The 21,485-nt window shown below is 44.8% G+C and overlaps 4 protein-coding genes across 4 annotated transcripts; all 4 read left to right on the top strand.

Annotated features, from left to right (window-relative positions):
- Nucleotides 1-923: 923 nt before the first annotated feature.
- Nucleotides 924-2,310, top strand: LOC128760119 (GTP cyclohydrolase 1-like). Its single transcript, XM_053867179.1, has 6 exons — nt 924-1,194; nt 1,268-1,377; nt 1,572-1,627; nt 1,820-1,851; nt 1,927-2,011; nt 2,167-2,310. The coding sequence occupies exons 1-6, from the start codon at nt 924-926 to the stop codon at nt 2,294-2,296; spliced, it is 684 nt and encodes a 227-aa protein (XP_053723154.1). The 3' UTR covers nt 2,297-2,310.
- Nucleotides 2,311-7,600: 5,290 nt separating this feature from the next.
- On the top strand, nt 7,601-8,993 carry LOC128759509 (GTP cyclohydrolase 1-like). The gene is made up of 6 exons (XM_053866558.1): nt 7,601-7,871; nt 7,945-8,054; nt 8,249-8,304; nt 8,503-8,534; nt 8,610-8,694; nt 8,850-8,993. Exons 1-6 carry the CDS (start codon nt 7,601-7,603, stop codon nt 8,977-8,979), a joined length of 684 nt encoding a protein of 227 aa, XP_053722533.1. The 3' UTR covers nt 8,980-8,993.
- Nucleotides 8,994-11,983: 2,990 nt separating this feature from the next.
- LOC128759446 (GTP cyclohydrolase 1-like) lies at nt 11,984-13,372 on the top strand. The gene is made up of 6 exons (XM_053866433.1): nt 11,984-12,254; nt 12,328-12,437; nt 12,632-12,687; nt 12,882-12,913; nt 12,989-13,073; nt 13,229-13,372. The coding sequence occupies exons 1-6, from the start codon at nt 11,984-11,986 to the stop codon at nt 13,356-13,358; spliced, it is 684 nt and encodes a 227-aa protein (XP_053722408.1). The 3' UTR covers nt 13,359-13,372.
- Nucleotides 13,373-16,376: 3,004 nt separating this feature from the next.
- LOC128759383 (GTP cyclohydrolase 1-like) lies at nt 16,377-17,749 on the top strand. Its single transcript, XM_053866307.1, has 6 exons — nt 16,377-16,647; nt 16,721-16,830; nt 17,025-17,080; nt 17,275-17,306; nt 17,382-17,466; nt 17,620-17,749. The coding sequence occupies exons 1-6, from the start codon at nt 16,377-16,379 to the stop codon at nt 17,747-17,749; spliced, it is 684 nt and encodes a 227-aa protein (XP_053722282.1).
- The last annotated feature ends 3,736 nt before the right edge of the window (nt 17,750-21,485 follow it).

Raw genomic sequence — 21,485 nt, 5'->3', positions numbered from 1 at the left:
GTTGGATTTCCACCCAGCAAAAGCTGAGCTCCCTCCCGCCTCCATTGTTATTGACATACGTCACTCACTGCTGTAGCCGGCTGCTCGGCACATGAGCATTCCACATGCGGCAAACGTGACTCATTTCAAGCGTGACATCGCCATGCAACGTCTCCACAAAAAATGCAACATGTGCAAGTGTGTGTGGGCATGTTTTGCCATACTGGAGAGTACTGAGTCTTGACGAACCACCTTCTTGTGAGGACATTTTGCTTTGTGGAGGCATTTCAGTCTGTCCTCACAAGGTTTAGTGGGTTAATATGTCATAAAAAGAGGTTTAATATTGTGGCCACAAACTGTGGTTCAGGGTCCTGGTTAAGGTGAGCCATGTGTTTTGGCTGCTTAGGTTAATGGTGAGAGGGAAGCATTATGGCAACGAGAAACCTCAAAACGTCCCCACAAGGATAGAAATACAGACAAGGTTCTGTGCCTGTTCAAGCATATCTATCCTTGTGAGGTCCAATTTTGTGGAAAACACTTCCTTGTGGGGCCCTGACGTCTTTGTGGGGCCCTTTTGCCAGACCCTACAAGATGAAGCCTCAATTTGAGGGTGAAGATCTGCTGTCGTGTTGAGCACGACCTCAGATGTGAGCATGAGATCAGTCAAATGCTGCTCCATGACATTTGACACTAGATTACCTGAAACTGATTGTGATGCCCATTAGCTACATTGTCTGTATTCTGCATCTCCTGTGAGGGAAAACGTTCACATGTCATTCCTGCGTTCATGGGTGTCTTGAGTGTGACATCATGTTACAGCCTCCAGGCGTCGCATCAGAGTATAAAAACACAATGGGCTGTCCTTCCAGACACTACTGAGCCAAAGACCGACCGTCCAGCGTTCTCCTTGAATCCTGCAGCAATCCAAGAGCCCTACAGCTGGAATGGAGTACCTCAACGGCTCAGAGAAGAACAGTGTCGTCACACAGTATCTGGACATGTGTGTCAATACCAAACACAACGACTCGCACAAGGAAAAAAACAGCGACCGGGAAACGGCAGAGGCCGGCAAACTGTCCCACATTGAGAAGGCCTACACAACAGTTCTGAGTGAGCTCGGCGAGGACGTCAACAGGGAGGGACTGCTACGGACGCCGCTGCGTGCTGCCAAAGCCATGCAGTTCCTCACCAAAGGCTACAAGGAGACCACCCAAGGTGAGAATAAAACAGGCAGCTTCTCCTCGAGGGGAGCAACGCACATCTTATGTTGAATCTGCTCTGTTCACAGACATCCTAAATGATGCCATCTTTGATGAAAACCACGAGGAGATGGTGATAGTCAAGGACATTGAGCTGTTCTCTCTTTGTGAGCATCACCTGGTGCCCTTCTTTGGCAAGGTAGTGACTTTAGAACTGAGCCTGAGTCCTGCTGGCACTGAAGCCTTTAGCTATTGTCTCAGCAAACCTAGCTAACATGGAGAGCTGAAGTCTTCCTACGAGGCTTTGGAAGATGCTGTTGTGTGTTTTTTTCCTGGAAATCACTCATGTTGTCTCCATGTAGACACCAATGCTGTGCTGTTTTCATATTTCAGGCTCATATAGCTTACCTCCCGAACAAAAAGGTTGTTGGGCTCAGCAAGCTTGCGAGGTGAGTTTCATGGAAGTAATTTTATTTTTACTGGACTGCAACTCTGACTCCTGTTTTGCTCTGTGACTTTGGATCTTTTGGATCTAATATTCTGTGTTAATGTTAACACTTCAGTTGCTGCCAGTACAAACAAAGTTGATGATTGATGGTTTTAGCAAGTCAACTGATATTTTTGTTCATTTTGTTATGTAGAATTGTCGAAATCTACAGCAGACGACTTCAAGGTAAGAAGCTCATGCCTGCGTTTCGTGTTGCTTCCATGGCCTCATGACCCATGTGACACGGTGCTCCCTCTACAGTTCAGGAACGTCTGACCAAACAAATCGCTTCAGCCATCTCTGAGGCGCTGGAGCCAGCTGGTGTAGCAGTGGTCATCGAGGCTGTGTGAGTACGCTTGACTGGGAAGAGCTGAACAATGGCTAGATGGCAACAAAAGGAAGACTATTGCTGCAGCAGATGTGATGTGGTCCATCTGATGAAGCTCAAATGTATCTCCACTGACTGAGACTCATAATAATGCTGGCCTCTGTTTGTTGCAGTCACATGTGTATGGTGATGCGAGGCGTGCAGAAGATGAACGCCAGCACCGTCACCAGTGTCATGTTGGGGGCCTTTCATGACGATCCCAAAACCAGGAAGGAGTTCATGACTCTTGCATTGAGGAAATGAGTTTTTAAGATTTGACATTTATTTAATCACTGAATCACACGCTGTTGTTTTTCAGCACATCATATTTAGCTTTTTGTTTTTGATAACATGCAACCAAAATTTAAAAAATAAATTTACCAGTCCTCCAGACTAAAATGTACACTGACAATAAAAGAAGTGATAACTGGACTCTCTCTCTTGTCTTCCATATCAAAATGAGGCGTCAACCAAACAAAATGAAAAGGCCAATGTGAATATCATGAATTATTGTTATTTATATACCTTGTAATTATTCGGGTCTTCCTCAGCGTCAAAAGAGTCAAATAAAAGATGAGAGGAGACGATGTGGGGAGAAAGGACTGTTCTTGGTTTAATTAACAAGAGAAAAGGCAGTTTCCACACATGGATATACGACCATGACACTTCTTTAAACAAAACGGAAAAAGACAAAATAAACTCCCCTTTAGCTCTCCCTCTACGCCCCACAGGTGCCAGTGCCAGGTACACCAGGGACCAGTGGCCCTTAGTGGTTGGGAGTAGTGGGTACCAAACCCCCCCCACTGTAAGAAAAAGGCTGCCCTCAGCCATACACAGTGAGGAACAGTCTAAACCAGTCCATCATCACCGTCAATTAACAAGAGCATGATTTACATTCTCCCTCTATTTTATGTTAGAACATACAAAACCACAAACCATACCAATTAAGTCAAAACGTGGTTTAAACTTACTCTTTTCTATCTGTATGGTAGGTGTTTGTCAGACCATCCAAAAGTGACTCTAGGGTTGAGCCTGGGTCTGAGGTTGTAGCTGCAGGTTAGAGATTGATGAGCTGAATTTTTGTCAAAGTCAAGGTGATGAAGGTCACAATCATCAAAATGTTGCAGCTCATCAGGACGTTCAATAGACTGAGTGGGGTTCACACAGGTTTCTGTTGAGTCAACTGGGGCGTCCCATGTATAAAAGGGGCAGCAAGTTGGCGACATGAAAAACGCCCGTTTTGTGATGCGATAAGGGCCAGAGAATAATGGAGCAAATTTAGCAGTGAAATTTGCTGATGCATCAGGTTTCAGGTGCATTTTGATTCGAACAAGGTCACCCACTCAGTAACACACACTACGACGACGCGAGTCATAATAGTGTTTTTGACCTTTGTGACTCATTGTGAGAGCAGCTCTCGCATGGTTAGGAGCTTCCCGTAGTGAAGCTTTTAATGACTCTGGGTCTGGAACACTCAGCTCATCGAGACCTTCAACTCAGGGCGGTTGGGTCACTAGATCAAGAGGCATGTCGGGCTCTCTACCATAGAGCATCATTCACTGCCGTACTGCCGTGCGCAATTCAAAACAAATCTGGGGAATGTACCAATCCCACAAACCGTGTCTGTCACCGACATAAGCACGAAGGGTGTGATTCATACATTCAGTCGCGATTGTCTGGTGGTGGTAAGCAGTTGAAAGTCTGTGTTCAGTGCCCAAAGTGGATAAGACGTGTTTAAAGAGTTCACTAACAAAAGGAGTGCCTCTGTCAGAGATAAGGTACTTGGGTAAACCATGTAGAGCAAAAACATCTGTGCTGAACTTGGACGCTGCGACTTGAGCCGTTGCTTCTTCTTCTTCTCAGAACATCTCCGGTGTCTGACTCCTCCTGTTGAAGTTGGCGAATGTGAGCTCTGTCTTTTATTCCAACAGGTGGCAGAGTTCGGAGATCAATGCCTCCAATCACAGCATGACTTGGTAACAGGTCCAGTGGTGCATCAGTTGCGGGAAGGAGATTGTGGGACAAAGCATCCGGAACGCTTTATCGCTGTCTCGAGGCTTGTGAATGATGATAAAATCAAAATCCTGACGACGCAGACACCACCTCGCCAACCGTCCTGTAGGGTTGGGTCTTGATATTAGTCATTTAAGACTACTGTGGTCAGAGAAAATAGTCACATGCAGGCCCCTCAATGTAGGGTCCCGAGTGTTCTAAAGCCCAGATGATGGCCATGCATTCTTTTTCAGGTGTCGAATAAAGTTTCTCGGACTTGTACAGCGATGGACTTGCATAGGAAACTGCAACCTCTTTGTTGATGGTACAGGAAACTCAAGTACAGCTTTGATTTTGTCCATATACTGGAGTAAGTCGGTAACAAGAAATGGAATTTCACTCTGGCACAACTGGCACTTGCTGGGCTTCAGGGTGAGTCCGGCTGCTTCAAGTCTCTCAAAAACCTCTTTTGGGTCCTGGAGGTGCTGTTCAGAAGTTGGTGAAATGATCACAATGTCATCTAAATAAACAGCACAGGACTTGTAGATGAGTCCAGCCAGCACCGAGTTCACCAATCTTTGAAGGGGTCCTGGGGGCCTTACAGAGGCCAAAGGGGAGTACTTTGAACTGAAACAGGCCACAATGCGTGACAAAAGCCGTTTTTGGTCTTGATTCCTCGGCGACAGCAACTTGTCAGTATCCTCTAAAGTAGAGAAGGACTTCACCGCCAGACAGGAAGTCAAGGGATTCATCCACTCTCTGCAGTGGGTAACTGTTCTTAGTTGTGAGCTGGTTGAGTCCTCGGTAATCCACACAAAATCGTGGTACACGCAGTGGTTTTGTCTTAATTACGACCGGGGCGGCCCAGGGGCCTGATGCAGGTTCGATGATGTTATCCTTTAGTGTCTGGTTGATTTGAGTTTCAATTGTTTGTTTCTTGGAAGGAAAAGTCCTGTATGGAGACATATTGATGGGCTTGGCATCTTCTGGTGTGATGGTCTGCCATGGAGGTGTGATCGAGGTGACCATCAAACAGGGAATTGTGGTTTTTGAGTCAGTCCATTAGTTCTCCCTTTTGTTGATTGTCCACATTGGCAGTGTCCACCATGTCCTGGAAAGGGGGCGGCTGTGAGTCGATAAGCATCATGGCGTCATTATCCGGTTCTGGAAACAGAGAGTTGAAACTGGCTTCACACTCTAGTTGCTGACTGTCGTCATCGAAGACCACTGTTCTGGTGGGGATGTGCATCATGAAGTCCATTCCAAGAACAAGTGGAGAGGATAAGTTGTGAATGGCAGCAAACTCTGACATTGTGGCAGATTGCCTGTCTCGGGTGTTGGTGTGTCCGGCGTTCCTGCATTGACTTTTGTCAAATGGCTGCTGATCAGATCGGGGATCTGGATATTGTTGCACTGAGGTCCAGTGATACCAGTCTCAAACTGGAGGAGGCAGTGGTGCAAAAGGGAGGTCCCGCCCTGCTGTGTGACGTATCCACTGGCTGCCCCGGGCCCCGTGGTTCCGATAACTTGACGGCGTCGTGTTTTTGAAGTGGTGCATTCACTCTCTCACCCAATGGGATGATGGGTAGGGACACACAGGTGTAACTAATTAAATGGAGGTTGTATGGGACACATGGGTTTGTTATCTGGTGGTTGACAGAATAAACACACTCAGACTTGACCTGTGACTCCTACTCCTTTCTCCTGCCACAACATGCAGATTTTCCCAGAAATCCTATGTTGAACCATGTTAGTCCCATTGGAAGACAGTCAGTATTATTTGCTAGTCAAACGGGGGTGCAGACCACATTTCTTGTTTCAGTTTTTTTTGTTTGTTTTCCGGGACTAAATCAGTTCTGACAGCAGACAGAGAGGCTCCTGTGTCGAGAATTGCGTCTACAGCGGTACCAGTGGTAAAAGATTTCCTCAAAATGGTTAAGAGTTGGCTAGTCACATGTCAAAGAGTCAGGGGAGACGAATGCAGGGGATTTTAAGGATGGGGCAGGTGAGACAGATGTTGCAGGATGAGGCTGGATTAGTGTTTGACGGAAGGAGTGCCTCTGCGAAACGTCCTCTCCCCTTGGTAGTTTCCCTGTTGTCTACTAGATTGTCTAGGTTCCCCCAAGTTATCAACAACATGAGGTCTCATGTTGCCTGTCTGTTCTGAAAGACTGCTTTGTAATGTCATGTCGGGCAGAATGAGACAGTGGCTGTGGTGTTGAAGTCATGACAGGTGGGACGATAGATGGTTGGGCCTGAGTGTGTATCGCATTGTGCTGCTCTAAACGTTCAAGCATTGACTTTTGCAGTTTCAGGGAGTGTTTAAAACAAATTTGGAGGATGTCAGCCTCTGCTTCCAACTGTAGCCATAATGTCACGAACCCCACTCCGTCTGCTCTTTTTGGTTTGGCCTGTTTCCTGCTCCCGCCTCTCTCTCCGGCTCTCTTATGGGATTGGGGGTCATGTATACTCCCCTCGTATGACCCTCCGTGTTTTGTCTCGACAAAGATTCATCTGTGGACCATGGACATTTTGCCATGCACTTTCTGTTAGAGTTTTTTTTCTGATTGATCTCTTTTGCTCTTTCTAGTGTGTCTGTGCATGACCTCCTGGTTCCTCTTCCCCCGATTCCTGTGGACTTCATCTCCCTTTCTCTGGACTGATTACGCGCTCATGGACGCTCACTGATCTACTGGTTCTATTAAAGACTCTGTTGCGCTCAAGGACACTGGCCGTATACTTTGTTAGTTTGGACTTTGTCACCATCTCGTGTTGTTTTGGAATTGTCTTTGTTTTTCTGGCCTCCTGTGTTCGTTTGAAATAGTGTTTGTTTGTATTACTGAGATCCTCCTTTGAGATTAGAAGTTGAGTGTATTTATTTAGTCTTATTAAAACTGCTGAACTCAATCTCCAGTCCCTGTCTGCTGGATGTGGGTCTCCCGACTACGTACGTAACTGAACAACAAAAGTCCGATTTAACCGCTAAGATGAACACTCCCGTCAGGACATTCAGCTTCCTCGATGTGTAGTAGATCGATGAACAAGCGTCACTTCGTTGAACCAGATGATGTAATAGATCCAAAACAAATACTTCCTCATGAAATGTGTTCCAACGCTTGTAATTATCCACAGAAACGCCGAGTGGTGTTCCGCTGTTCATTGCTGTGTGACGATCAGTAGATCCCTGACGTCTTTGTGGGGCCCTTTTGCCAGACCGTACAGGATGAAGCCTCAATTTGAGGGTGAAGATCTGCAGTCGTGTTGAGCACGACCTCAGATGTGAGCATGAGATCAGTCAAATGCTGCTCCATGACATTTGACACTAGATTACCTGAAATTGATTGTGATGCCCATTAGCTACATTGTCTGTATTCTGCATCTCCTGTGAGGGAAAACGTTCACATGTCATTCCTGCGTTCATGGGTGTCTTGAGTGTGACATCATGTTACAGCCTCCAGGCGTCGCATCAGAGTATAAAAACACAATGGGCTGTCCTTCCAGACACTACTGAGCCAAAGACCAACCGTCCAGCGTTCTCCTTGAATCCTGCAGCAATCCAAGAGCCCTACAGCTGGAATGGAGTACCTCAACGGCTCAGAGAAGAACAGCGTCGTCACACAGTATCTGGACATGTGTGTCAATACCAAACACAACGACTCGCACAAGGAAAAAAACAGCGACCGGGAAACGGCAGACGCCGGCAAACTGTCCCACATTGAGAAGGCCTACACAACAGTTCTGAGTGAGCTCGGCGAGGACGTCAACAGGGAGGGACTGCTACGGACACCGCTGCGTGCTGCCAAAGCCATGCAGTTCCTCACCAAAGGCTACAAGGAGACCACCCAAGGTGAGAATAAAACAGGCAGCTTCTCCTCGAGGGGAGCAACGCACATCTTATGTTGAATCTGCTCTGTTCACAGACATCCTAAATGATGCCATCTTTGATGAAAACCATGAGGAGATGGTGATAGTCAAGGACATTGAGCTGTTCTCTCTTTGTGAGCATCACCTGGTGCCCTTCTTTGGCAAGGTAGTGACTTTAGAACTGAGCCTGAGTCCTGCTGGCACTGAAGCCTTTAGCTATTGTCTCAGCAAACCTAGCTAATATGGAGAGCTGAAGTCTTCCTACGAGGCTTTGGAAGATGCTGTTGCATGTTTTTTTCCTGGAAATCACTCATGTTGTCTCCATGTCGACACCAATGCTGTGCTGTTTTCATATTTCAGGCTCATATAGCTTACCTCCCGAACAAAAAGGTTGTTGGGCTCAGCAAGCTTGCGAGGTGAGTGTCATGGAAGTATTTTGATCTTGACTGGACTGCGACTCTGTCTCCTGTTTTGCTCTATGACTTTGGATCTGTGACTTTTGGATCTAATATTCTGTGTTAATGTTAACACTTCAGTTGCTTCCAGCAAAAACAAAGTTGATGATTGATGGTTGTAGCAAGTCAACTGATGTTTTCGTCCATTTTGTGTTGTAGAATTGTTGAAATCTACAGCAGACGACTTCAAGGTAAGAAGCTCATGCCTGCATTTAGTGTTGCTTCCATGGCCTCATGACCCATGTGACACGGTGCTCCCTCTACAGTTCAGGAACGTCTGACCAAACAAATCGCTTCAGCCATCTCTGAGGCGCTGGAGCCAGCTGGTGTAGCAGTGGTCATCGAGGCTGTGTGAGTACGCTTGACTGGGAAGAGCTGAACAATGGCTAGATGGCAACAAAAGGAAGACTATTGCTGCAGCAGATGTGATGTGGTCCATCTGATGAAGCTCAAATGTATCTCCACTGACTGAGACTCATAATAATGCTGGCCTCTGTTTGTTGCAGTCACATGTGTATGGTGATGCGAGGCGTGCAGAAGATGAACGCCAGCACCGTCACCAGTGTCATGTTGGGGGCCTTTCATGACGATCCCAAAACCAGGAAGGAGTTCATGACTCTTGCATTGAGGAAATGAGTTTTTAAGATTTGACATTTATTTAATAACTGAATCACACACTGTTGTTTTTCAGCACATCATATTTAGCTGTTTGTTTTTGATAACATGCAACCAAAATTTAAAAAATAAGTTATTTAACAGTGTTCCACATTAAAATGTACAGTGACAATAAACAAACTGCTAACTGGACTCTCTCTCTTGTCTTCCTTTTCAAAATGGGCGTTGAGGCTTCAACAAAGCAAAGTTCAACAAAGCAAAACAAAACAAAACAAAACAAATTCTTCTGTCACTTCTGTTGTAACTGTATGCTATGAATGAAAAAATTGAGTGGGATGATTAAACCAATGGTTCTACCTCATTAACAGAAGCTTCTCAAACCCCTTGTCACTAAGTCTATTTCTTCCAGACTGAAAAGTTGCGCCACAGCTGCACTTTGTTGTTGTACTTCAAGAACATTTTCTTCATGCTTGAAAACTGATGGTGAACCTGAAGGTCACAGGCTGACCTCAGGTAATTCATGACTTCCCTTGCAGCTGAGTACCTGTATGTCTCCTCAGGCTCGGCCTCAAAATCGAAAAAGTCCATCTAACCCTGGCTGGAAGAGGTGGTGGGCACATCCCCAGGTTTTGGTGCTGCATGAGCAGTTTTGCTACAGTCCCATGACAGATGTTCCTTTACTATGTCCCTCCTACCTGCATCTCTCAGCCATTTGAGTATGAATTTTAGAGAACTGACAGCTGCTCGGAGGCCATCTTTGTCATCCAGCACATCACCAAACCTGGTCTGGATGGCCTGAAAATATAATTCCTCAGATAATGCCAAGGCCATTTGCTATTACATTACCTGCAAAACATGTCTAGTGTGGGGTTTGTACTATGAATGTATTATTGTTGTTATTTATACACCTCAAGTGCTGGTTGTAAACTCCCATAAGGACAGTCACCTTCTCAGACTGGGGTGGACATTTCATTTTTACCAGGGGCCACATGAGAAACCTGAATTGTGCCAGAGGGCCACCAACTTTCTTCAATTGTAAAATGCTTAAATATTTTCAATAGCTGGTATAGCTCGCTGAATATTTATATTAGGTGATGTGAAATTGTGGCGTACAGGTCAAAAAAGAAAACAAAAACAATTATTGTATCAGTGCAATTAATATTTAACTTGTTTATCTCCAACTCATGTTAGCTCTTCAGTGAGAATAATCCAGTCAGTTATGGGTTTAACCAAGGGCATTGAAATCTGGCTGAATGTCTGAAGTGGCTATGTGAAGGACAGTAGTCATCAGTCATGGATGATCTGTGTTTGGATTTGTTGAACATCTTCACTCAGAATGTCTGTTCACAATGATCGGTAGATCCAAAGAGGACTAGGCTCCTCTGAACATGCCTCCTCAGGTGTGGAAAGTTCTCCTCTTTGAGGGAGGAGTGAAAGTCCAGCAGTGAGACTGACCTGAAGTGCTCCGCCAGAAGTGTGTCAGACTGCAGGTCAATGAGTTCCATCTGAATTTCAATTGGTGCATCATCCACACCACAGTTGAAGGGAGAAGAAACCATGTGCATTTCACGCTCGAGTTTGGAAATACTGAAATCACCTTGGAACTCTGCATGCAGTGCTTCTAACATGATTGGGTACTTTTGGAGGTGATCACTTGGTCTTTTGGCTTCCGTAAGTGTTGGCAAGTGGGTCATAATATTGTCCTTCACTTGGCTTGAGAGAAGCTGCAATTTTCTCATAAAAGCCTTCACTGCACTCTACATCTCATGCACAAAAGGCCCTTGCACTGCAGTTTGACATTTAGTTCATCCATTAGTGCAGTGGAATCCCAGGTCTGCCACCCAGTCTTTATCTGAAACTTCTGGGACATCATGACGTTTTTTAACACAGAAATCCTGAATCTGGTCTCTCAGGTCCCAAACACTTTTCAGTACCTTGCCAAGGCTGAGCCATGTAACAGTGCAGTGATAGCTTATGTCACCATGTTCAATGTCATTTTCCTCCAAAAATGATACAATTTGATGTGTGATTTAATGCTCTCGCTCTGATGAAGTTAACTGTTTTAGTTACAGCATCAACAACATGTTTAATTTTTAACACCATCTTACACAACACTTCCTGGTGTATAATGCAATGCAGAAATGTCAATTTCTGCACAGGGTTAATTTCTGTCACTTTAGCCTGCATTCTCTTTAAAAGTTCAACATTTTTCCCCGTCAGATTTGGACAACCACCTGTTGTCACACCTGCAAGCTTGTCCCATTTCAGTCCGAACATGTCCAAATATGCATTAACCTCTCTCAATAAATCATGTCCCTTTCATTGCTGGCAACACCTCCGTGATTCGAAAGTCTGTGGTGATCCCATGGCAGCTCTCATCCAAAGACATAGGAAAACAAAGTCGGGTGCTCTGTTCTTGAGCTGAAGCTTTAAGTTTCTTGCGATGTCCTCAATCCGCCGCGTTACAGTCCTTTCTGTGGGCATATGCGCGAGTCCAATAAACACTCCTTAATGAACTCTCCGTCAGAATACGTTTTATTTTTTCTGGTCATTTTGTGAGAAATGACAAAACCTGTCCTGACGGCTGCATCTCTGGCGGTGTGAAGTTTGGTAAAAAGTCCATGTTGTGTTTGCAGTTTTGCAAGCAATGCATTTTTGCCGGACTCCACAAGATGAATCCTCAATTTGAGGGTGAAGATCTGCTGTCGTGTTGAGCACGACCTCAGATGTGAGCATGAGATCAGTCAAATGCTGCTCCATGACATTTGACACTAGATTACCTGAAATTGATTGTGATGCCCATTACGTCCATTGTCTGTATTCTGCATCTCCTGTGAGGGAAAACGTTCACATGTCATTCCTGCGTTCATGGGTGTCTTGAGTGTGACATCATGTTCCAGCCTCCAGGCGTCACATCAGAGTATAAAAACACAATGGGCTGTCCTTCCAGACACTACTGAGCCAAAGACCAACCATCCAGCGTTCTCCTTGAATCCTGCAGCAATCCAAGAGCCCTACAGCTGGAATGGAGTACCTCAACGGCTCAGAGAAGAACAGTGTCGTCACACAGTATCTGGACATGTGTGTCAATACCAAACACAACGACTCGCACAAGGAAAAAAACAGCGACCAGGAAACGGCAGACGCCGGCAAACTGTCCCACATTGAGAAGGCCTACACAACAGTTCTGAGTGAGCTCGGCGAGGACGTCAACAGGGAGGGACTGCTACGGACGCCGCTGCGTGCTGCCAAAGCCATGCAGTTCCTCACCAAAGGCTACAAGGAGACCACCCAAGGTGAGAATAAAACAGGCAGCTTCTCCTCGAGGGGAGCAACGCACATCTTATGTTGAATCTGCTCTGTTCACAGACATCCTAAATGATGCCATCTTTGATGAAAACCACGAGGAGATGGTGATAGTCAAGGACATTGAGCTGTTCTCTCTTTGTGAGCATCACCTGGTGCCCTTCTTTGGCAAGGTAGTGACTTTAGAACTGAGCCTGAGTCCTGCTGGCACTGAAGCCTTTAGCTATTGTCTCAGCAAACCTAGCTAACATGGAGAGCTGAAGTCTTCCTACGAGGCTTTGGAAGATGCTGTTGCATGTTTTTTTCCTGGAAATCACTCATGTTGTCTCCATGTAGACACCAATGCTGTGCTGTTTTCATATTTCAGGCTCATATAGCTTACCTCCCGAACAAAAAGGTTGTTGGGCTCAGCAAGCTTGCGAGGTGAGTTTCATGGAAGTATTTTGATCTTGACTCCTGACTCTGACTCCTGTTTTGCTCTGTGACTTTGGATCTGTGACTTTTGGATCTAATATTCTGTGTTAATGTGAACACTTCAGTTGCTGCCAGTACAAACAAAGTTGATGATTGATGGTTGTAGCAAGTCAACTGATGTTTTCGTCCATTTTGTGTTGTAGAATTGTTGAAATCTACAGCAGACGACTTCAAGGTAAGAAGCTCATGCCTGCATTTAGTGTTGCTTCCATGGCCTCATGACCCATGTGACACGGTGCTCCCTCTACAGTTCAGGAACGTCTGACCAAACAAATCGCTTCAGCCATCTCTGAGGCGCTGGAGCCAGCTGGTGTAGCAGTGGTCATCGAGGCTGTGTGAGTACGCTTGACTGGGAAGAGCTGAACAATGGCTAGATGGCAACAAAAGGAAGACTATTGCTGCAGCAGATGTGATGTGGTCCATCTGATGAAGCTCAAATGTATCTCCACTGACTGAGACTCATAATAATGCTGGCCTCTGTTTGTTGCAGTCACATGTGTATGGTGATGCGAGGCGTGCAGAAGATGAACGCCAGCACCGTCACCAGTGTCATGTTGGGGGCCTTTCATGACGATCCCAAAACCAGGAAGGAGTTCATGACTCTTGCATTGAGGAAATGAGTTTTTAAGATTTGACATTTATTTAATAACTGAATCACACACTGTTGTTTTTCAGCACATCATATTTAGCTGTTTGTTTTTGATAACATGCAACCAAAATTTAAAAAATAAGTTATTTAACAGTGTTCCACATTAAAATGTACAGTGACAATAAACAAACTGCTAACTGGACTCTCTCTCTTGTCTTCCTTTTCAAAATGGGCGTTGAGGCTTCAACAAAGCAAAGTTCAACAAAGCAAAACAAAACAAAACAAAACAAATTCTTCTGTCACTTCTGTTGTAACTGTATGCTATGAATGAAAAAAATGAGTGGGATGATTAAACCAATGGTTCTACCTCATTAACAGAAGCTTCTCAAACCTCTTGTCACTAAGTCTATTTCTTCCAGACTGAAAAGTTGCGCCACAGCTGCACTTTGTTGTTGTACTTCAAGAACATTTTCTTCATGCTTGAAAACTGATGGTGAACCTGAAGGTCACAGGCTGACCTCAGGTAATTCATGACTTCCCTTGCAGCTGAGTACCTGTATGTCTCCTCAGGCTCGGCCTCAAAATCGAAAAAGTCCATCTAACCCTGGCTGGAAGAGGTGGTGGGCACATCCCCAGGTTTTGGTGCTGCAGGAGCAGTTTTGCTACAGTCCCATGACAGATGTTCCTTTACTATGTCCCTCCTACCTGCATCTCTCAGCCATTTGAGTATGAATTTTAGAGAACTGACAGCTGCTCGGAGGCCATCTTTGTCATCCAGCACATCACCAAACCTGGTCTGGATGGCCTGAAAATATAATTCCTCAGATAATGCCAAGGCCATTTGCTATTACATTACCTGCAAAACATGTCTAGTGTGGGGTTTGTACTATGAATGTATTATTGTTGTTATTTATACACCTCAAGTGCTGGTTGTAAACTCCCATAAGGACAGTCACCTTCTCAGACTGGGGTGGACATTTCATTTTTACCAGGGGCCACATGAGAAACCTGAATTGTGCCAGAGGGCCACCAACTTTCTTCAATTGTAAAATGCTTAAATATTTTCAATAGCTGGTATAGCTAGCTGAATATTTATATTAGGTGATGTGAAATTGTGGCGTACAGGTCAAAAAAGAAAACAGAAACAATTATTGTATCAGTGCAATTAATATTTAACTTGTTTATCTCCAACTCATGTTAGCTCTTCAGTGAGAATAATCCAGTCAGTTATGGGTTTAACCAAGGGCATTGAAATCTGGCTGAATGTCTGAAGTGGCTATGTGAAGGACAGCTGAGAGGTAGTCATCAGTCATGGATGATCTGTGTTTGGATTTGTTGAACGTCTTCACTCAGAATGTCTGTTCACAATGATCGGTAGATCCAGAGAGGACTAGGCTCCTCTGAACATGCCTCCTCAGGTGTGGAAAGTTCTCCTCTTTGAGGGAGGAGTGAAAGTCCAGCAGTGAGACTGACTTGAAGTGATCTGCCAGAAGTGTGTCAGACTGCAGGTCAATGAGTTCCATCTGAATTTCACTTGGTGCATCATCCACACCACAGTTAAAGGGAGAAGAAACCATGTGCATTTCACGCTTGAGTTTGGAAATACTGAAATCACCTTGGAACTCTGCATGCAGTGCTTCTAACATGATTGGGTACTTTTGGAGGTGATCACTTGGTCTTTTGGCTTCCGTAAGTGTTGGCAAGTGGGTCATAATATTGTCCTTCACTTGGCTTGAGAGAAGCTGCGATTTTCTCATAAAAGCCTTCACTGCACTCTACATCTCATGCACAAAAAGCCCCTTGCACTGCAGTTTGACATTTAGTTCATCCATTAGTGCAGTGGAATCCCAGGTCTGCCACCCAGTCTTTATCTGAAACTTCTGGGACATCATGACTATTTTTAACACAGAAATCCTGAACCTGGTCTCTCAGGTCCCAAACACTTTTCAGTACCTTGCCAAGGCTGAGCCATGTAACAGTGCAGTGATAGCTTATGTCACCATGTTCAATGTCATTTTCCTCCAAAAATGATACAATTTGATGTGTGATTTAATGCTCTCGCTCTGATGAAGTTAACTGTTTTAGTTACAGCATCAACAACATGTTTAATTTTTAACACCATCTTACACAACACTTCCTGGTGTATAATGCAATGCAGAAATGTCTATTTCTGCACAGGGTTAATTTCTGTCACTTTAGCCTGCATTCTCTTTAAAAGTTCAACATTTTTCCCCGTCAGATTTGGACAACCACCTGTTGTCACACCTGCAAGCTTGTCACATTTCAGTCCGAACATGTCCAAATATGCATTAACCTCTCTGAACAAGTCATGTCCCTTTCATCGACTACATTGCTGCCAACTCCTCCGTGATTCGAAAGTCTGTGGTGATCCCATGGCAGCTCTCATCCAAAGACATAGGAAAACAAAGTTGGGTGCTCTGTTCTTGAGCTGAAGCTTTAAGTTTCTTGCGATGTCCTCAATCCGCCGCGTTACAGTCCTTTCTGTGGGCATATGTGCGAGTCCAATAAACACTCCTTAATGAACTCTCCGTCAGAATACGCTTTATTTTTTCTGGTCATTTTGTGAGAAATGACAAAACCTGTCCTGACGGCTGCCTCTTTGGCAGTGTGAAGTTTGGTAAAAAGTCCATGTTGTGTTTGCAGTTTTGCAAGCAATGCATTTTTGCCTGACCCTACAAGATGAATCCTCAATTTGAGGGTGAAGATCTGCTGTCGTGTTGAGCACGACCTCAGATGTGAGCATGAGATCAGTCAAATGCTGCTCCATGACATTTGACACTAGTTTACCTGAAATTGATTGTGATGCCCATTACGTCCATTGACTGTATTCTGCATCTCCTGTGAGGGAAAACACATGTCATTCCTGCGTTCATGGGTGTCTTGAGTGTGACATCATGTTACAGCCTCCAGGCGTCACATCAGAGTACAAAAACACAATGGGCTGTCCTTCCAGACACTACTGAGCCAAAGACCAACCGTCCAGCGTTCTCCTTGAATCCTGCAGCAATCCAAGAGCCCTACAGCTGGAATGGAGTACCTCAACGGCTCAGAGAAGAACAGCGTCGTCACACAGTATCTGGACATGTGTGTCAATACCAAACACAACGACTCGCACAAGGAAAAAAACAGCGACCGGGAAACGGCAGAGGCCGGCAAACTGTCCCACATTGAGAAGGCCTACACAACAGTTCTGAGTGAGCTCGGCGAGGACGTCAACAGGGAGGGACTGCTACGGACGCCGCTGCGTGCTGCCAAAGCCATGCAGTTCCTCACCAAAGGCTACAAGGAGACCACCCAAGGTGAGAATAAAACAGGCAGCTTCTCCTCGAGGGGAGCAACGCACATCTTATGTTGAATCTGCTCTGTTCACAGACATCCTAAATGATGCCATCTTTGATGAAAACCACGAGGAGATGGTGATAGTCAAGGACATTGAGCTGTTCTCTCTTTGTGAGCATCACCTGGTGCCCTTCTTTGGCAAGGTAGTGACTTTAGAACTGAGCCTGACTCCTGCTGGCACTGAAGCCTTTAGCTATTGTCTCAGCAAACCTAGCTAACATGGAGAGCTGAAGTCTTCCTACGAGGCTTTGGAAGATGCTGTTGTGTGTTTTTTTCCTGGAAATCACTCATGTTGTCTCCATGTAGACACCAATGCTGTGCTGTTTTCATATTTCAGGCTCATATAGCTTACCTCCCGAACAAAAAGGTTGTTGGGCTCAGCAAGCTTGCGAGGTGAGTTTCATGGAAGTATTTTGATCTTGACTCCTGACTCTGACTCCTGTTTTGCTCTGTGACTTTGGATCTGTGACTTTTGGATCTAATATTCTGTGTTAATGTTAACACTTCAGTTGCTTCCAGCAGAAACAAAGTTGATGATTGATGGTTTTAGCAAGTCAACTGATGTTTCCGTCCATTTTGTGTTGTAGAATTGTTGAAATCTACAGCAGACGGCTTCAAGGTAAGAAGCTCATGCCTGCGTTTAGTGTTGCTTCCATGGCCTCATGACCCATGTGACACGGTGCTCCCTCTGCAGTTCAGGAACGTCTGACCAAACAAATCGCTTCAGCCATCTCTGAGGCGCTGGAGCCAGCTGGTGTAGCAGTGGTCATCGAGGCTGTGTGAGTACGCTTGACTGGGAAGAGCTGAACAATGGCTAGATGGCAACAAAAGGAAGACTATTGCTGCAGCAGATGTGATGTGGTCCATCTGATGAAGCTCAAATGTATCTCCACTGACTGAGACATAATAATGCTGGCCTCTGTTTGTTGCAGTCACATGTGTATGGTGATGCGAGGCGTGCAGAAGATGAACGCCAGCACCGTCACCAGTGTCATGTTGGGGGCCTTTCATGACGATCCCAAAACCAGGAAGGAGTTCATGACTCTTGCATTGAGGAAATGAGTTTTTAAGATTTTACATTTATTTAATAACTGAATCACACGCTGTTGTTTTTCAGCACATCATATTTAGCTGTTTGTTTTTGATAATATGCAACCAAAATTAAAAAATAAATGTTATTTAACAGTGCTCCAGATTAAAATGTACAGTGACAATAAACAAACTGCTAACTGGACTCTCTCTCTTGTCTTCCTTATCAAAATGGGCGTTGAGGCTTCAACAAAACAAAACAAAACATTTTTTTAATGCTTGAAAACTGATGGAGAACCTGAAGGTCACAGGCTGACCTCAGGTAATTCATGACTTCCCTTGCAGCTGAGTATGTCTCCTCAGGCTCGGCCTCAAAATCGAAAAAGTCCATCTAACCCTGGCTGGAAGAGGTGGTGAGCACATCCCCAGGTTTTGGTGCTACAGGAGCAGTTTTGCTGCACTCCAATGACAGATGTTCCTTTACTCTGTCCAGTGACAGGCTGATAAACTTAAACAGCCTTTGCACAGTTCCAATATCGGTCAGTGTTGCAACTTCTTTGTTGAGAAGTCCATACGCAGAGTGGATGTTTTCAATTTCACTGTTTTGGGCTGTCAGGGCCTGCAAGGCCTTCTCTGCTGGCCTGAAAAATATCAGAAGCACACACTGGTGTTCATAATATTTTGTCCATGAATACTCATTAAATAATTCCAAATCGTCTGGTCAGTTTCCTTTCATAGCTTTTCCCCTGGCTGCGCTGCTTCCAGATGTGTGTTTTCATATTCAAGCATTTAACCACTCACATTTCAGCAATTATTTGCTGCTAGGGTCAGAAACCAACCTGGAGGCCTTCATCATAAGATCTAGAGCATAAAATAAGTGTCGGTAAAACTGTTGCTTTAACCAATCAGATTTAGAGTTGGCGACACCAAGGCCTTGGAGCAGGCGTTCGGAAACGTCAGCGTTCTCACCCCCTATGATTGGATAGTGAGAGAGTGGACTCGCCAGAGCTTGTAAACTGCATCTGTAGTGAGCTGCACAAACAAATATGTTGAGTTGATTTAATAGCGGTTTTGTCGACTCACAATGGCTGAAGGAGGAGAAGAAACGGATTTGGTTGCAGATTTACTGTCAGTCATTTTCAAGACGGATTTTTCAAGAAAAACTGAACATTGTTTTCAGAAAGGTCGGGCAACTCCGAAGCTAGCAAGCCTATCACAACCGGGAAAAGGATTTGTCCGCCACTTTCAGTCCACTCACTATGAGCGGAAGCCCTGGCCCACAGGCTCTGAGGAACACTGCAAACTGTATTGCTGGGAGTACTTATTTTTTGCCACAGATCGATGTGGTGTTTGGTGCAACACTGGATTTGTAAATTTGACTTGCCTAACCAAGGCAGCAACCAGACACCAAAGCACTGCTGGACACTCACAAGCAACTGTGCTCTCCAAAACTTTTGGGGAAACCAGAGTGGATCTACAGCTGAGCGAGCAAGTGCTCAGGGAAACGGAGCTCCACAACGAAAAGGTGAACAAAAATAGGGAAATCTGGAAAAGACTGAAAGACTGTGTCATTTTTTGGGGGGCAAGCAGGAACTTTCATTTCAGGGGCACGATGAAAGCGCTGGATCCAAAAAGAAAGGAAACTATATGGAGCTACTTACTGTCATTGCTGAGAGCAACACAGACTTACATTACCACCTGTCCACTAAACCACTAAGTGTTCAGTGGGACGTCGGGCAAAATACAAAACGACCTGATCACTGCTATTGCTGAGGCGAAGGGAGAAGAGATCAGAAGGGAAAGTTAATAATGCACCATTTGTCTGTGTCATGGTGGATGAGATGACAGACGCTAGTCACGCAGCGCAACTCGCAATGGTTCTGCGTTATATAACGGCCACAGGTATCAAGGAGCGGTCTTACCAGTGTTTTGATGGTGAAGCAGTAATGTCTTCTGGATTAAATGGGGTGCTGGCTAAAGTTAAGGAGAAAGCACCGTTGGCTTTATTCGTACACTGCTATGCACATCGGCTCAATTTAGTACTGACTCAGGGGGCCTCAAAGCTTCAAGAATGCAAGATCTTTATTGCCCACCTCGATGGCCTTGCTGCATTTTTTTCTAGATCACCTCAGTGCACGCAGCTACTGGACGAAATCTGCCATCGCCGTCTCCCTCATGTGGCACCAACACGGTGGCAGTACACATCTAGAGTGTTCAATACAGTATTTGAGAAGAGAGATGCTCTAAAGGAACTGTTTCATCATATCCTTGAGCATCATGACCAGTACGATGAGGAGTCTTTGCACTGTGCTGATGGATTTAAAGTCCGGAAGATTGAGTTTTGTCTGCTTTACACATTTAATAGCATTTTTTGAGCATTCAGACGTGCTCTTTTCAATACCACAGGTCAAAAAACTGGATTTACAGTTTTGTCTGGCAAGAGTAAAGGAGTTTTGTGACAGTTGAACGAAAGAGGAGCCGATACGAGGAAATCTACAAGGCCACTGAACACACCGTGGGCGCTCCGAGCGCACAGAGGTCAAGTGCATTATCTTCGTGCACATTATCACCAACCCAACTCCATGACAGGGTTCTGCACAATATCATTTGCCAGAGAAAGACCAGATTTCAAAACCGCAAAAAATTGACGTTTGTGTCATGATGGCGGATGAATGAACCCAAGTGCAGTCAGTGTTGGTCGACGGAGGACACGGAACATGTGATTAAATTACAAGATTTAATTGATGGATTGTACAAAATAAATAGACAAAAAGCTAGTAACTAAAGGAGACGGGAACCAAAACACGGACGGGGATCAATACACAGGGACTGGGGAAGAATCTGGAAAACAAGAGAGGCAAATTAGAATCAGTATATTAACTGGGAGAACAGAAAACACACCGGGAGTTAAGCTCACGAGGTGGCGATCAAACAAAGCGCTCGGTGGTGGTGGATACACACGCACACGAGGAGAAACTTGACGGAGATATAACTAAAAAGAGACTTAAATAACAGGTCACACGTGACTGAATGGAAACTGGGAGAGAAACTGCCTCAGCTAAGAACAGAACTGACTGTAATGTATGCCATGGATACCGTTGCAGGAAAATCTCCCAATGATCTCCTTGCCTTCTTTCAGCAGAAAAATGAGTGAGAGCATGGGGCAGCTGTACACGTGTGTTTGGGGCTGACCATCCCTGTGTCCACAACTTCTGTCGAATGGACATTTTCAGCCCTAAATCGAATAAACACTTGTCAGAAATATGACAGGCTTCAATGGTGATAGAAAAGGACTACTTGATGGAACTGAAACACAAGAATAATCTGCACGACAGAGTAATTGAAATCTTGAGGAAAGAAAGGATTTTGTGTAAAGTAAAAATTATTTTTGGTGAGTAAAATGTGGCTATATTCCCAAATAATATTGCAATTTTATGACTAATAATTGATGCTTTTTGTGTGTTGCAGCGATCGCTGCAGTCAAAGTTTTATAGCCATAAATGTCATGACTGCTAAGCGAAGGAGACCCAAGAGCAGATGACTCCAAACTCAGAGGACTCGGATGAGGGAGTTCTGTTAGACTATTTATTACAATAAACACAAAATAATACACAGACAGAAATCTAAACTGAAGGCAAAGACACCAGAAGCAGAGCGCGGAGAACAAACACGAACGGAGGGGATAAACCTGAAACAGAAAGCAGGCGTAAGAAATACAAGCCTGAAAATGGGGACAACTAAGAAACACTCATAACTGTCACGAAGCTAA

The sequence above is a fragment of the Synchiropus splendidus genome, chromosome 1 (assembly GCF_027744825.2).
Source record: "Synchiropus splendidus isolate RoL2022-P1 chromosome 1, RoL_Sspl_1.0, whole genome shotgun sequence".
Taxonomy (NCBI): Eukaryota; Metazoa; Chordata; class Actinopteri; order Syngnathiformes; family Callionymidae; genus Synchiropus; species Synchiropus splendidus.
This window is presented reverse-complemented; position numbering and strand designations above follow the sequence as displayed.

Coding starts and splice junctions, on each gene's coding strand:
- LOC128760119 (XM_053867179.1), top strand. CDS start 924: ATGGAGTACCTCAACGGCTCAGAGAAGAACAGTGTCGTCACACAGTAT. Junction 1,195..1,267: donor CTACAAGGAGACCACCCAAG/GTGAGAATAAAA, acceptor CTCTGTTCACAG/ACATCCTAAATGATGCCATC. Junction 1,378..1,571: donor TGGTGCCCTTCTTTGGCAAG/GTAGTGACTTTA, acceptor TTCATATTTCAG/GCTCATATAGCTTACCTCCC.
- LOC128759509 (XM_053866558.1), top strand. CDS start 7,601: ATGGAGTACCTCAACGGCTCAGAGAAGAACAGCGTCGTCACACAGTAT. Junction 8,535..8,609: donor CTACAGCAGACGACTTCAAG/GTAAGAAGCTCA, acceptor CTCCCTCTACAG/TTCAGGAACGTCTGACCAAA. Junction 8,695..8,849: donor GCAGTGGTCATCGAGGCTGT/GTGAGTACGCTT, acceptor TGTTTGTTGCAG/TCACATGTGTATGGTGATGC.
- LOC128759446 (XM_053866433.1), top strand. CDS start 11,984: ATGGAGTACCTCAACGGCTCAGAGAAGAACAGTGTCGTCACACAGTAT. Junction 12,255..12,327: donor CTACAAGGAGACCACCCAAG/GTGAGAATAAAA, acceptor CTCTGTTCACAG/ACATCCTAAATGATGCCATC. Junction 12,914..12,988: donor CTACAGCAGACGACTTCAAG/GTAAGAAGCTCA, acceptor CTCCCTCTACAG/TTCAGGAACGTCTGACCAAA.
- LOC128759383 (XM_053866307.1), top strand. CDS start 16,377: ATGGAGTACCTCAACGGCTCAGAGAAGAACAGCGTCGTCACACAGTAT. Junction 16,831..17,024: donor TGGTGCCCTTCTTTGGCAAG/GTAGTGACTTTA, acceptor TTCATATTTCAG/GCTCATATAGCTTACCTCCC. Junction 17,081..17,274: donor GGGCTCAGCAAGCTTGCGAG/GTGAGTTTCATG, acceptor TTTGTGTTGTAG/AATTGTTGAAATCTACAGCA.